General features: G+C 39.1%; 1 protein-coding gene across 1 annotated transcript in view; it reads left to right on the forward strand.

Moving 5' to 3' along the window:
• The first annotated feature begins 1,506 nt into the window (after positions 1 to 1,506).
• LOC144769163 (extracellular calcium-sensing receptor-like) overlaps positions 1,507 to 14,642 on the forward strand; it is a 199,309-nt gene continuing 186,173 nt past the window's right edge. Inside the window, exon 1 of the mRNA XM_078653177.1 lies at positions 1,507 to 2,316. Coding sequence (XP_078509303.1) covers positions 1,507 to 2,316 — 810 coding nt within the window. The remainder of the gene's footprint in view (positions 2,317 to 14,642) is intronic.

A 14,642-nucleotide genomic window follows, 5' to 3' on the forward strand; every position in this document is an offset into this window, starting at 1 on the left:
TTCTTTGTTGAATGTATTTTGTGATTTTATTCCTGATGATGAGCGGTCCTGTGCCATGTATTGCTTTGTGGGTGATACAGAACAGTTTGAACGTGGATCTAATGGCAACTGGTAACCATAGTAGAGCTTTCAAGGCAGGGGAAACTTGGCCTTGCAGCTTTATATGTAAGAGTAGGCATACAGGTATTGCCTACCTGCTTTTGAGTTGTGCAGGCCCTTCAGAAATAGTCTGACAATAGTATTATAGGACATGAAATGACATGCCATCACAGAAATTTGACAGCAAGTGTATGAACAAGGGTAAGATTTTAGTCTGGCACTGCTGACAATATCTCAAATATTTCGTGTTTTCAGAACACCAGCTATGGACGCTAGGCATGGTATCTGAATTAAGTTGCCTAACATATTGAAAACAACACCAATTCACCCAGTGCATTGAGAATCTGAATCTCTCTGATTGTCATTGCTCACATATGGGGGGGGACCTATGGGGGCCAACATCTCACCTTGACGCAAGTTTGACTACAGGGAGTTATTCTCACTCCCCCACCATTTCGAGTGTTGAACTTCAATAAACTTGGTTCCCCATGGAAATCATCCCTACAGATGATTAGGTAGTATTCCCTAAGTAGGGGTGTCTATTCCCTACTCCTGGATTGAGGGGTTTGGGTTAGTTCTTTTAGGATCTTTTCTTTTATGTGAAGTCCTGAAGAAAGCTGGGGTAATGATTAATTCAATCCTTTGATTCGGCTGAAACATGTCAACATTTGTTTGCAGAGTGAAGGGGTAAGTGATTCATCCCAATTCACCTTACCTTGACCCACTGGTCATATTTATGGCCCTTTTCTTTTAACTCTGGGCAAGGGAGTCCATAATTAAAGTTAAATTGAGGACATCCTTTGATTCAGTTTTATATCCCTATTTCTGCACCTTTATTCACATATTTTGATCCCATGTTTTGTATTTTCTGTATGTGTTGTATTGCCTTCCTCCTCCCTATTGCTCCACCTCCAGCGTTGGCGAGCGCGGAGGAGTGTTTGCAGCCCTATGATGAAGCATAACACAGCTTGCTGTGTGTGAGGGCAGTTTTACACTCCCTGGGACCTTGTTACCTCACAGCGATCTAGCTTTATAAGTCCTACTTACTTGTTGTGTGTTTATGGCATTTTAGGAAGTCGGAGTATGACTTATATTCCTCCTACCCCTTCTTATCTGTTTGTGTAGTTAATGTATTGCTCACATATGCCCAGATATCTCATGCAGTTTGTATTCTTGATGAGGAAATAACTTTTTAGCTGAACAGAAAGCAATTGTTTACAACATTTTAGAAGTAAAATTAAGTTGTTTCTCAAGTTGTCGAAACCACATTTAGAAATTGCTAAAAAAGCAAGTCAAGAGACAGAAAATACAATATTAGACAATGAATGAGAACTATAAAAGTGTAAAAAATGTGCAAACATTGTATTTTCCTAATTTTAGATCAGCTATGGCGCAGCACTGGGCACCATGAGCGATAAAGTGCAGTTTCCATCTTTTCTCCGGACCATTGCAAGTGCAGGATCCAGGGCCCAGGCTTTTATCGAGCTGTGTCTCCACTATGGATGGACGTGGATAGGGATTCTGGCCTCAGACAATGATTATGGGGTGGAAAATGGTCAAAAGCTATTGGCAGAGGCCCCGAAGAGTGGAATTTGTGTCGAGTTCCTTGAAACCCTTGCCACAAAGACGACAAAGAAATCATTATCTCGTGTGATCGACGTCATTCGACAGTCTACGTCAAAGGTCATAGTGTGCTTCACTTTTTCTCCTCAAATGATTCAGTTTTTAAAAGAAATCTCTGCGCAGAGTATTACTGGTAAAGTGTGGATTGCAAACACCAGCTGGTTCCCTTCTCCGGTATTTGCACTGAGTGACTTGTGGCAGACTCTTCATGGCACAGTGGGGTTTGCAGTCTACAGTGGGGAGATTCCAATGTTTAAGGAGTTCCTCTATAGCATCCACCCCTCTAAATTTGCCAATGACATCTATATGAAGCAATTCTGGGAGCACGTTTTTAGCTGCCAATGGCGGGAGGATCTAAACAGAACAGTTACTGGGAATGAGGTAAATGGAAAGAGGTTGTGCAACCAAACAGAAGATTTAAAAACTCTCGGCGAGTCAGTTTATGAAGTGAATAACTTCAGATATCCTTATTCTACATATAATGCCATCTATGCCTTAGCACAGGCACTTGATGATTTGAAATCTTGTGTACCCATGAAAGGACCTTTTGCAAACAAGACTTGCGCAGAATATCCATATTTTCAACCTTGGCAGGTGAGAATCTCCTAAATACTTAACTCGGTGTGTCTGTTTTATATTTTTGAAGTGCAATTTATGTTGTTTTCGGGGGCCTTAATGAACTATATACAATATCACATATCAATACAAAAAGAACATAAGAAAAAAACATATGATAAGGTTTTGATAAATCAATGTAACAATGTTGAGTGACAATTTGTTAAGTACAATGATGTAAATCTAGAACTAGTGAAAGAGAGCATTCAGTCACTTTTGAAAGGGTTTCACTGGTGTTTGCTGTAACTTACTGCCATTGCCAATAGGAGCCTTTGCCAATAGGCAGGGTGGGAAATGGGTAGAGGCCTGGGATGATCCAGCCCATTCTGGCATTGGTCTTGCCCACTAACCATGGGTCCAGGACTGTCTGGAGTCCAAAAACACAATAGACATTAGGAAAAGCATTAAAAAAAGAATGGGCTAAGGGCTGGCTAGACCTAGCTTCAGTAGAGATAACTACCTAGGCAGTAATTCTAAAATAATTACAAAGTCATGAAAAGACCAACACTAAGAGTAAACAGTTTCCAAATAGTTACACAATTTTATTACAATCATATAAATCAATAGCTAAAAATATACATTCCATAAAAATTGAATATATATCAACCATAACATAAAAATTCTTGTACATAGAAGAGTAAGTTGTGTGTCGACGCGTTTCGGCGACCAGCGCCTTTCTCAAGACAGATTTACAACTTTCTGAAAATAAAACAAATCTAGTTTAATTTTTTATCCATTGTCAGTTATCACAGTATTTTCATTACATGTATGAAATTTAATTCAAAACAACTAATATATACAATGTGGTCTATTTAGAAAAGGAAACACTGTTCAAGTCTCTTAGGTCCTGACATGATCAATACACAATACACAATTAATAATCTCAAGGATAAAGCATAAACAACATGGCTTAACCTCTATTATAGCTTTCTTCTATTTTAGCTTTTTGCCAAAGTCTATTAGTGGCATGAGACACGCATGATACATGATCTGATTATTGCATTCTATAATATTCGATAAACATCGTATCATAGATAATTATTTCTAGAACATGATGGTTTTAAACTAGATAAATCAATTTGCATATCACTACGGCAGAATTCTGCATACCTACATCTGTCATAGAACATACAAATAGAGCAATAGATTTGATTGAAAAAGACAGATGTAAGGAAGAATTAGGTAAAGTGAACCAGAATAACTCCAATAGTGCAGCGCTATATAATCTATAACAATACTGCCATATATTTCTATTAGAGGCTCAATAGATTGGTACTCCAGAGATTCTCTGTTCTGTCTATTTTATCTGTGATGAAGGTAGTTATAAATAGCTACTCCTGCTTCACTTAGCACTAATTTAATCACCAACACTATTTAGAAGGTTACACTGTAAACAGATCTCATATCTAGTTTCACTTACCTAAAGTAAAAATTGGACTTAACACATGGGTAAGGAATTCGACGCTAGTAGGGGTCCTTATAGTTCTCAGAACCAGCGTTCACGTTTCTGATTTAAAAATGATTCTGGAATGTTGTTAATAAAGAGAACATTTACTATGACAGGTATACAGAGCTTTCACTGATTAATTTAAGTCTGAAAGGTAACTATAAATGAAAGGAGAGAAACTAACCTATTCAGATGATTCTGTGGTTCTTACGATTAAAACCGGGTATTTCAATATTGCAGTCTCGATCATCAAGATAAGGAGCCTGCCTGAATAATAATATAAAATATACCATTCACGACACACTGTAATAATGACTGTGTCCGATCAATCTAAGCTCTCATAGAATTATGGCTTCCTAGGTGAACATCTTACCCGCAATAGAACTTTGGAATACGTCGCCTCTACACTTTGTTTATTCTATGATAACATCCGGGGCCTTAGAATACCGGCATTATCTAGAGATGACAAAATTCAAATACCAGAAAATCAGTGGATTGTTTATACTTCAGCGTGATGTATTTTCTATAATGAACCCTGTTAGTTTCTTACCGGGCTATTCGTTAATTAAAGGGCATGTATATTAGTAAATCAGTCACCGTTTGACACTCGATATGCGCTTGATGGCCATACACGTTACTATGCCTGAATAAGAAAAACAAAACAGAAGCGGAAGCCTAATTACTCTTATGCTAAATAAAGGCATATCGTAAAGCTGTCCTATTTAAATGTTAGGTAATGTTTTCACATAACGTACCTATGTTTGCCGCTCTTTGTTTCTACCCGGTCTGACGGGATGAATTTCGACCGTGTTGTGTCGGATAAATGCAGCTTGCCGGATTCCTGCCGGATAACAATTAACACTGCAATGTTAAAAACGAATCCACGCATCCGACTGCTAAGTCAAAGCGTGTGATTTGTGAGAGCCAGTGTGTGCAGCATGCATACCTTGGATCCTTAGATTGGGGCGGCGTAGAGGCGCACGTTTTACTCCGACGTGGTCCTGGGATAAAAAGAAGATTGGGCCAGGTTCGCGCGTTTTTATATTTACACCGGTGCAAGTAATTGCACTAGTCCTGACGTAGCTAGTGCTAATGAAACGCAAAGAAAGACTATGCTCTGATGACATGAATCTGTTGTCACGAAGTCTAACTATTTAATGGGCTACACTTGATATTTTACCATCAGTTAGGCGCTTCAATGTATGTACTACATGAGGCGCTACTCGCCAATGTACAGAATAAAAATAAAATAGAATAAAAAGGGGTCAATACATCAATAGGAAAATATATTTTATGACCGATTTTTAACTGACTTTAAGGGAGCATATGTTTGTGTATCTCCCTATCCCAATATGCTTCTATAGCTGTGCATTAAAAAATCGCATTCTCCCACGGAATTTCGCTGTTCAACCCTTCGCGAAATGTGTTGAGAGAAAAAATCCAGAAGACTTCGCGTTTCTTGCGTATTGCCTCACCTCCTTTGTCATCAGATGTGTTTATTTTTTCTAATATGCGCCAAGTGAAATCATTGGGACCATGGCCATGGTCTAGAAAATGCTTCACAATTGGTGCAGTAACTTTTTTGGTCCTGACCGCTGAACGATGTTCTGTCAGTCGTGTCTGAATCGCACGAGATGTTTCGCCCACATACCCCTGCGGGCATGGGCATTCCAGAAAATATATGACGTTTGAAGTTCTGCAATTGAACATCCCTTTGGCACTAGTTGTGTATCCGTTATGAGTAAAAGTAACTCCTTTATGAATATTTGCACAAGATTTGCAGCTTGAGCAAGGGAACGTGCCTTTTACAGGGTTGTCTCCAGTGAGAGATTTCTGTACCAGGTACTGAGAATCTATGGGACTTGTCATTCTTGAATGAACGATGTAATCCTTGATGTTTTTGTTACGCCTATGGGCAAAGAGAGGTTTTTCTAATTTCATTGCTCCATTACTATTCAGTATATGCCATGAGGAGTTAATGACTTGTTTCACTTTTGCATTTAATGTTGAATGACGTGTGATGCAAACTAATTTGTTCGCTTCTGTCTTGGGTTTAGTTCTCAACAGACAATCTCTGTCATAGTACCGGGCTCTTTTATACGAATCTCGCACTAATCTATGTGGATAGCCTCGGTCTAAAAATTTCCGTTTCATCTCTGCTGCCTGTATATCAAAGTCTTGGAGGTTAGAACAATTCCTCCTCACTCTCAAGAATTGAGAGAATGGGATGCCTTGTCTCTGATTTCTGGGATGGAAACTTCGAAAATGAAGGAGAGTGTTCCTGGCCGTGGGTTTTACGAAAAGGTCTACCTTCAATTTTCCTTCTTCATGGAAGATCCAGATATCTAAAAATTCCAACCTCTCAGAACTAATATGGGAAGTGAATCTGAGATTAGAATCGCATGCATTGAGCCATGCCAAAAAATCATCCAAAGCCGGTCTCCCATCAGTCCAGACAAAGAAGATGTCATCTATGTATCTGGACCAATGCGAGACGGACTCGTAAAAGGGCGCGACATCGTTGTAAATATATCGAGCCTCAAATTCAGCCATATAAATATTTGCTACAGACGGTGCACCCGAAGCCCCCATGCTGACTCCTTTTGTTTGTCGGTAAAGTTGTTGTCCGAATTCAAATATATTCTCCGTAAGCACCATGCGGAGACATTGCAGCACAAAGGCTTTAGGGCAAGGTACAGAGTAGAGGTCAATGAACCATTCTACTGCTATTAAAGCTTCTCTAATAGGAATGTTACTGTAGAGAGACTCAATATCTAGAGTCACAAGAAGGTCTCTTGACGGATTAAAACTAATACTCTCCACTTTATTAATCATAGCGCCAGTATCTTTGATGTAAGATGGAACATTGGGTATAAAAGGGCATAAAAAAGTGTCCACATATTTAGAGAGCACCTCAGTGGGTGTACCTATTGTTGACACGATGGGTCTGTAAGGAGGATTTTTTTCATCCTTATGAATCTTGGGTTGTCCGTATATACAAGCAGTCTTGCCTGCATTAGTGTTTAGATAGTCAAACTCGTTAGCATTTATTTCACCATTTTCTAAGGCCCGGGCAGTTATCAGGCGAATGTCTTTAGTTATTTTATTAATTGGATTATATCTTTCTGGCTGGTAGAAAGTTTGGTCTTCCAACATTTTTAGCATGTTACACTCATAGACTTTGGAATCAAGTACTGCTATTCCCCCTCCCTTATCACAACTCTTAATTGTGATGGATGTATCAGAGGCGAGTTCATGTAGGGAAGCATGTTCCAATTTATCTATATTGTAAATTGGTTTTGGAATAAAACGAATAGTTTTTTCCAGTTTTTTGAGAACAACCAGCTCAAATGCCGCTACCTCCGGTCCAATCTGATCGAGGGATGGGCTAAATGTAGATGGAAGTCTAAGGGTGACAGGTTCTACTGATAATGAATCGGTGGAATCATTTTGAAAATACTTTTTTAATCGGATTTTCCGAAAGAAAGATATTATATCACTATATAATTCAAATATGTTAGTGCTACAATGGGGAACAAACGACAATCCTTTCGATAAAAGGCTGACACTAGATTCATTTAGAGGGGTACTTGAAAGATTAAATATGGGGATTACATTCCCGCTTTCCAGTATTGTCTGTTTCTTGTCTCTCTGACAAACTGAGGTTCCTGCTGTTGATAATGATTCTGAGGGTCTTGTTGGTAATGGGGGTCTTGTTGATAGTGGTGCTGGGGTTTGTATCCCCCTCTGTTGTGTGCTTGGAACCTCACTCTGGGTCGCCCACGGCGACCACCTCGATTGCCTAAAAAAGGAGTCTGATTTTGATTTCGTTTGGCTTGGGCAGAATTGTAATTACTATCTGACTCATAGAAGACATCTTCTCCTTCTCCACCTGATTCAGAAGAGGCAGAAAAATTATTAACCCTCTGTTGTTGATTTCTGTTTGTATCCATATAATGATTTTGTTTATAAAAGTCAGGTCTAAGATATGGATAAGCCAATTCTATCGAATAAAATCTTTTCTCTTTGGTAAGTTTGTCATTTTTACGTTTCTCCAAATAGCTTACAAACGATTCCACTTCTATATTAAGATCTTCTAATTTTTTCATAGTTTCTTCTAGATTGCCTAGTTGTTTAATAGCTTCTTCCAAAGTTTCTATTTCCTTTTTAATGTCTGATGCTAGTTCTTTGGCAGTCTCTACTATGAGCATCATTAAGTCTCGCGAGCATCGACTCGCGATCATGCTCCATTTTTCTATGAAGCTCCTATGATGTACAAATAAGCCTGGAATATTTCTAACTCGCAGCCCCATGGGGATTATGCCTGATTTAAGGTAGGCTAGCATAAATTCCCCATGCGCTTCCATTCGTCTTAATTTCTTTTTTAGGTCGAATAATTTGTTATAATCATCTTGTCCTCTTTGAGTATTGGACGAGGAGTTAGTGGCATTAGAAAAGGTATTCGATGTACCTATTAACAATGCAAATTCTGCATCAGAGAAGCCAAAGGTTTGGATTTGTGCCATCTCTTAATTTAATTATATTGTTAATATCTATTTATTCAAAGAATTAAGTTATAAGAAAAGATTCCAGATAGAAGATGCAAATAGAGTGGAAAGATGTATCTATAAAAGGTACTTGACCCAGCTCCGATGTAAATAGAGGTTAAGATAACAATACAATACAATGTTTAGAGTAAGGACAGCCAACCCTGCACAGACAAGCTGTGGGTATAATACTTGTAAACAACAAGGGTTCCCTGTGAGAACAAATGAAAAACAACCCCTAGGTCAGGGAATAATCCAGTAGAGATAACTACCTAGGCAGTAATTCTAAAATAATTACAAAGTCATGAAAAGACCAACACTAAGAGTAAACAGTTTCCAAATAGTTACACAATTTTATTACAATCATATAAATCAATAGCTAAAAATATACATTCCATAAAAATTGAATATATATCAACCATAACATAAAAATTCTTGTACATAGAAGAGTAAGTTGTGTGTCGACGCGTTTCGGCGACCAGCGCCTTTCTCAAGACAGATTTACAACTTTCTGAAAATAAAACAAATCTAGTTTAATTTTTTATCCATTGTCAGTTATCACAGTATTTTCATTACATGTATGAAATTTAATTAAAAACAACTAATATATACAATGTGGTCTATTTAGAAAAGGAAACACTGTTCAAGTCTCTTAGGTCCTGACATGATCAATACACAATACACAATTAATAATCTCAAGGATAAAGCATAAACAACATGGCTTAACCTCTATTATAGCTTTCTTCTATTTTAGCTTTTTGCCAAAGTCTATTAGTGGCATGAGACACGCATGATACATGATCTGATTATTGCATTCTATAATATTCGATAAACATCGTATCATAGATAATTATTTCTAGAACATGATGGTTTTAAACTAGATAAATCAATTTGCATATCACTACGGCAGAATTCTGCATACCTACATCTGTCATAGAACACACAAATAGAGCAATAGATTTGATTGAAAAAGACAGATGTAAGGAAGAATTAGGTAAAGTGAACGAGAATAACTCCAATAGTGCAGCGCTATATAATCTATAACAATACTGCCATATATTTCTATTAGAGGCTCAATAGATTGGTACTCCAGAGATTCTCTGTTCTGTCTATTTTATCTGTGATGAAGGTAGTTATAAATAGCTACTCCTGCTTCACTTAGCGCTAATTTAATCACCAACACTATTTAGAAGGTTACACTGTAAACAGATCTCATATCTAGTTTCACTTACCTAAAGTAAAAATTGGACTTAACACATGGGTAAGGAATTCGACGCTAGTAGGGGTCCTTATAGTTCTCAGAACCAGCGTTCACGTTTCTGATTTAAAAATGATTCTGGAATGTTGTTAATAAAGAGAACATTTACTATGACAGGTATACAGAGCTTTCACTGATTAATTTAAGTCTGAAAGGTAACTATAAATGAAAGGAGAGAAACTAACCTATTCAGATGATTCTGTGGTTCTTACGATTAAAACCGGGTATTTCAATATTGCAGTCTCGATCATCAAGATAAGGAGCCTGCCTGAATAATAATATAAAATATACCATTCACGACACACTGTAATAATGACTGTGTCCGATCAATCTAAGCTCTCATAGAATTATGGCTTCCTAGGTGAACATCTTACCCGCAATAGAACTTTGGAATACGTCGCCTCTACACTTTGTTTATTCTATGATAACATCCGGGGCCTTAGAATACCAGCATTATCTAGAGATGACAAAATTCAAATACCAGAAAATCAGTGGATTGTTTATACTTCAGCGTGATGTATTTTCTATAATGAACCCTGTTAGTTTCTTACCGGGCTATTCGTTAATTAAAGGGCATGTATATTAGTAAATCAGTCACCGTTTGACACTCGATATGCGCTTGATGGCCATACACGTTACTATGCCTGAATAAGAAAAACAAAACAGAAGCGGAAGCCTAATTACTCTTATGCTAAATAAAGGCATATCGTAAAGCTGTCCTATTTAAATGTTAGGTAATGTTTTCACATAACGTACCTATGTTTGCCGCTCTTTGTTTCTACCCGGTCTGACGGGATGAATTTCGACCGCGTTGTGTCGGATAAATGCAGCTTGCCGGATTCCTGCCGGATAACAATTAACACTGCAATGTTAAAAACGAATCCACGCATCCGACTGCTAAGTCAAAGCGTGTGATTTGTGAGAGCCAGTGTGTGCAGCATGCATACCTTGGATCCTTAGATTGGGGCGGCGTAGAGGCGCACGTTTCACTCCGACGTGGTTCCGGGATAAAAAGAAGATTGGGCCAGGTTCGCGCGTTTTTATATTTACACCGGTGCAAGTAATTGCACTAGTCCTGACGTAGCTAGTGCTAATGAAACGCAAAGAAAGACTATGCTCTGATGACATGAATCTGTTGTCACGAAGTCTAACTATTTAATGGGCTACACTTGATATTTTACCATCAGTTAGGCGCTTCAATGTATGTACTACATGAGGCGCTACTCGCCAATGTACAGAATAAAAATAAAATAGAATAAAAAGGGGTCAATACATCAATAGGAAAATATATTTTATGACCGATTTTTAACTGACTTTAAGGGAGCATATGTTTGTGTATCTCCCTATCCCAATATACATGCCCTTTAATTAACGAATAGCCCGGTAAGAAACTAACAGGGTTCATTATAGAAAACACATCACGCTGAAGTATAAACAATCCACTGATTTTCTGGTATTTGAATTTTGTCATCTCTAGATAATGCCGGTATTCTAAGGCCCCGGATGTTATCATAGAATAAACAAAGTGTAGAGGCGACGTATTCCAAAGTTCTATTGCGGGTAAGATGTTCACCTAGGAAGCCATAATTCTATGAGAGCTTAGATTGATCGGACACAGTCATTATTACAGTGTGTCGTGAATGGTATATTTTATATTATTATTCAGGCAGGCTCCTTATCTTGATGATCGAGACTGCAATATTGAAATACCCGGTTTTAATCGTAAGAACCACAGAATCATCTGAATAGGTTAGTTTCTCTCCTTTCATTTATAGTTACCTTTCAGACTTAAATTAATCAGTGAAAGCTCTGTATACCTGTCATAGTAAATGTTCTCTTTATTAACAACATTCCAGAATCATTTTTAAATCAGAAACGTGAACGCTGGTTCTGAGAACTATAAGGACCCCTACTAGCGTCGAATTCCTTACCCATGTGTTAAGTCCAATTTTTACTTTAGGTAAGTGAAACTAGATATGAGATCTGTTTACAGTGTAACCTTCTAAATAGTGTTGGTGATTAAATTAGCGCTAAGTGAAGCAGGAGTAGCTATTTATAACTACCTTCATCACAGATAAAATAGACAGAACAGAGAATCTCTGGAGTACCAATCTATTGAGCCTCTAATAGAAATATATGGCAGTATTGTTATAGATTATATAGCGCTGCACTATTGGAGTTATTCTGGTTCACTTTACCTAATTCTTCCTTACATCTGTCTTTTTCAATCAAATCTATTGCTCTATTTGTGTGTTCTATGACAGATGTAGGTATGCAGAATTCTGCCGTAGTGATATGCAAATTGATTTATCTAGTTTAAAACCATCATGTTCTAGAAATAATTATCTATGATACGATGTTTATCGAATATTATAGAATGCAATAATCAGATCATGTATCATGCGTGTCTCATGCCACTAATAGACTTTGGCAAAAAGCTAAAATAGAAGAAAGCTATAATAGAGGTTAAGCCATGTTGTTTATGCTTTATCCTTGAGATTATTAATTGTGTATTGTGTATTGATCATGTCAGGACCTAAGAGACTTGAACAGTGTTTCCTTTTCTAAATAGACCACATTGTATATATTAGTTGTTTTTAATTAAATTTCATACATGTAATGAAAATACTGTGATAACTGACAATGGATAAAAAATTAAACTAGATTTGTTTTATTTTCAGAAAGTTGTAAATCTGTCTTGAGAAAGGCGCTGGTCGCCGAAACGCGTCGACACACAACTTACTCTTCTATGTACAAGAATTTTTATGTTATGGTTGATATATATTCAATTTTTATGGAATGTATATTTTTAGCTATTGAGTTATATGATTGTAATAAAATTGTGTAACTATTTGGAAACTGTTTACTCTTAGTGTTGGTCTTTTCATGACTTTGTAATTATTTTAGAATTACTGCCTAGGTAGTTATCTCTACTGGATTATTCCTTGACCTAGGGGTTGTTTTTCATTTGTTCTCACAGGGAACCCTTGTTGTTTACAAGTAGACCTAGCTTCAGGCCACCTCACTCTCCTTGGGCCCAAAACTTTCTTTCAGCCACCTAGGCTTACCTACACTCTGCTCATACAGGGCTCAGAAAGCCCACTGGACCATAAGATTTTTTTTATAAAAAAAGTTTTGGGGCAGGCCTTGGTCACACCTGACATCTAGCAGACCCCCCCCGTCCCGATTTCTTGGGCACATCACAGTCTTTCTACACTCCTGGAAGGTAGTCAGGGGGTTTATCCTCAATCTGCCCATCCCAAGAAGGTAGGAACCACAGTAGACCTACAGGGAAAACAATAAGAAAAGAGAAGCCATGAACAGAACTTCAGGTGTCTCCTGGCCCACCCCAATTACCTGGGTCCCAGACAGTCCATCTGACCCCTGTGGGGACAGACCAGGAAGTATACAGGAAAACATAAACCCATAAATGGGCTAGGGGTGGCCTGTCCCGGCATCCAGCCTCCCCAGTCCCTTTGCCCAAGATAATCTTTCTGCCCACCAGATTGGGCAAAATCTCACTGAACACCAGGAAAAGTATTAAAGGAAAGAATGGTGAGGGGGAGTCTGTCCTGACATTGGTTTGCTTGCCCACTCACACGCTCTAGAGAGTATTTCTGCCCCCTGGGGGCAGAATGGGGAATAACCACAATCTGCCCAATTTATGGAGCAGAATGCCTGCTAGGCAAAGGGGGAGAAAATAATAGGGTGGGGAGCTGGCTTGTTCTGGCATCAGACTGCACCCACACCCTAGGCACTAGACATACTTTCTGCACACGTGGTGGTGGTGGGGAAGTTCAGATTGGGGCGTACCCAATCGGCCAACCTGGGGCGCACAAAGCACGTTAGAACTAGATCAGGAATCAGAAGCTTTTCCTGGCCAATGACCACTTTATGGAAAATACAAGATCAAAGGAAGAAATACTTGAATTAATTTCAGCCCCATGCTTGACTCTGTCCAGAGTTGTACCGCGGGCAAAACATGATCGACTAGAATTAACCCTGGGCATAGTTTGCGTAGTAGCACTATGCCTAGCTACGTGAAGATGTCATTGTACAACGGGAGCTATGCGTAGCTACGTGAGCTGGCGTAGTTGCTTGTTGCGCCAGTTCGTGATTTGTTTTTTTTGTTCGGGAACACGTTGTGTGTGTAAGTTTGCATGCTCATGGATAGTATCTCGCAAACTTGCATATGCGATCGCCTATTGGGCATGGCCATCTTGTTTTTCAATTGTCCCGCCCGCTCGCAATGCCTTATTTCCTGTTCCAGGTCGCGTATAGCGTGTTCGCGATGCGCATTTCATGTTCGGGAACGCGTTTTACTTGTTTGCGACAATGTTTGCGTACCCGGGGGTAATATCACACAAACTTACCCACGCGGTCGCGATGGGCGCGTCCATCTTGTTTTTCACTCTATGATATGGTTCTGGGCCTGCTTTTCTATCTTCCCTCAATCTTTGCAATCCTTAGTTTTTTACACTGTTTTACTGATTTTTTAACATTTATTATCTCTCTCTTTCTGTCCCTAAATTTATATTTTGCATTTTATTTCTACTTCTGCTGTTTTTTTTTACTTTTCTACTGTTTTATATTACGTCTTTCTTTAAGCTCCTACTTCTTCCCCCTAACTTTATTTTTTCCTTCTAACTTTTCTTTTCCAACCTCCCACACACTCCGGGACAATGGCGAAGGTTAGCACTACCGGCTCCAAGGGCAAGGCACCTGCACCCAAGAGCTGCCTGCCTTGCGGCAGAATGCGCCCTGCAAGGGTGCAGGCCCGGCAGCTTTTTTGTGAGGCGAAGGTGGCCGCCCTTGCTTTTTTTTGTGCAGCGCCACCTCCCCTTGACCTTGGCAGCAGGCGGCAGGCCAGGCTCTGTGTACCCTACGCAGGAGCGTCACCGCGGGTGGGCCAAGGTGCGCCGGCCAGTGTTTCGCTGCTCAGGGGCCCGGCGCTTCAATAACCAGCATGATCACTTGTAGTCAGACATCCTGGACCGGGAGCAGGACCTGTTGGACCTGCTAGGTTTCAAGGTCATGGGGCTTGGTGAGTAGC

The sequence above is a fragment of the Lissotriton helveticus genome, chromosome 7 (assembly GCF_964261635.1).
Source record: "Lissotriton helveticus chromosome 7, aLisHel1.1, whole genome shotgun sequence".
NCBI lineage: Eukaryota > Metazoa > Chordata > Amphibia > Caudata > Salamandridae > Lissotriton > Lissotriton helveticus.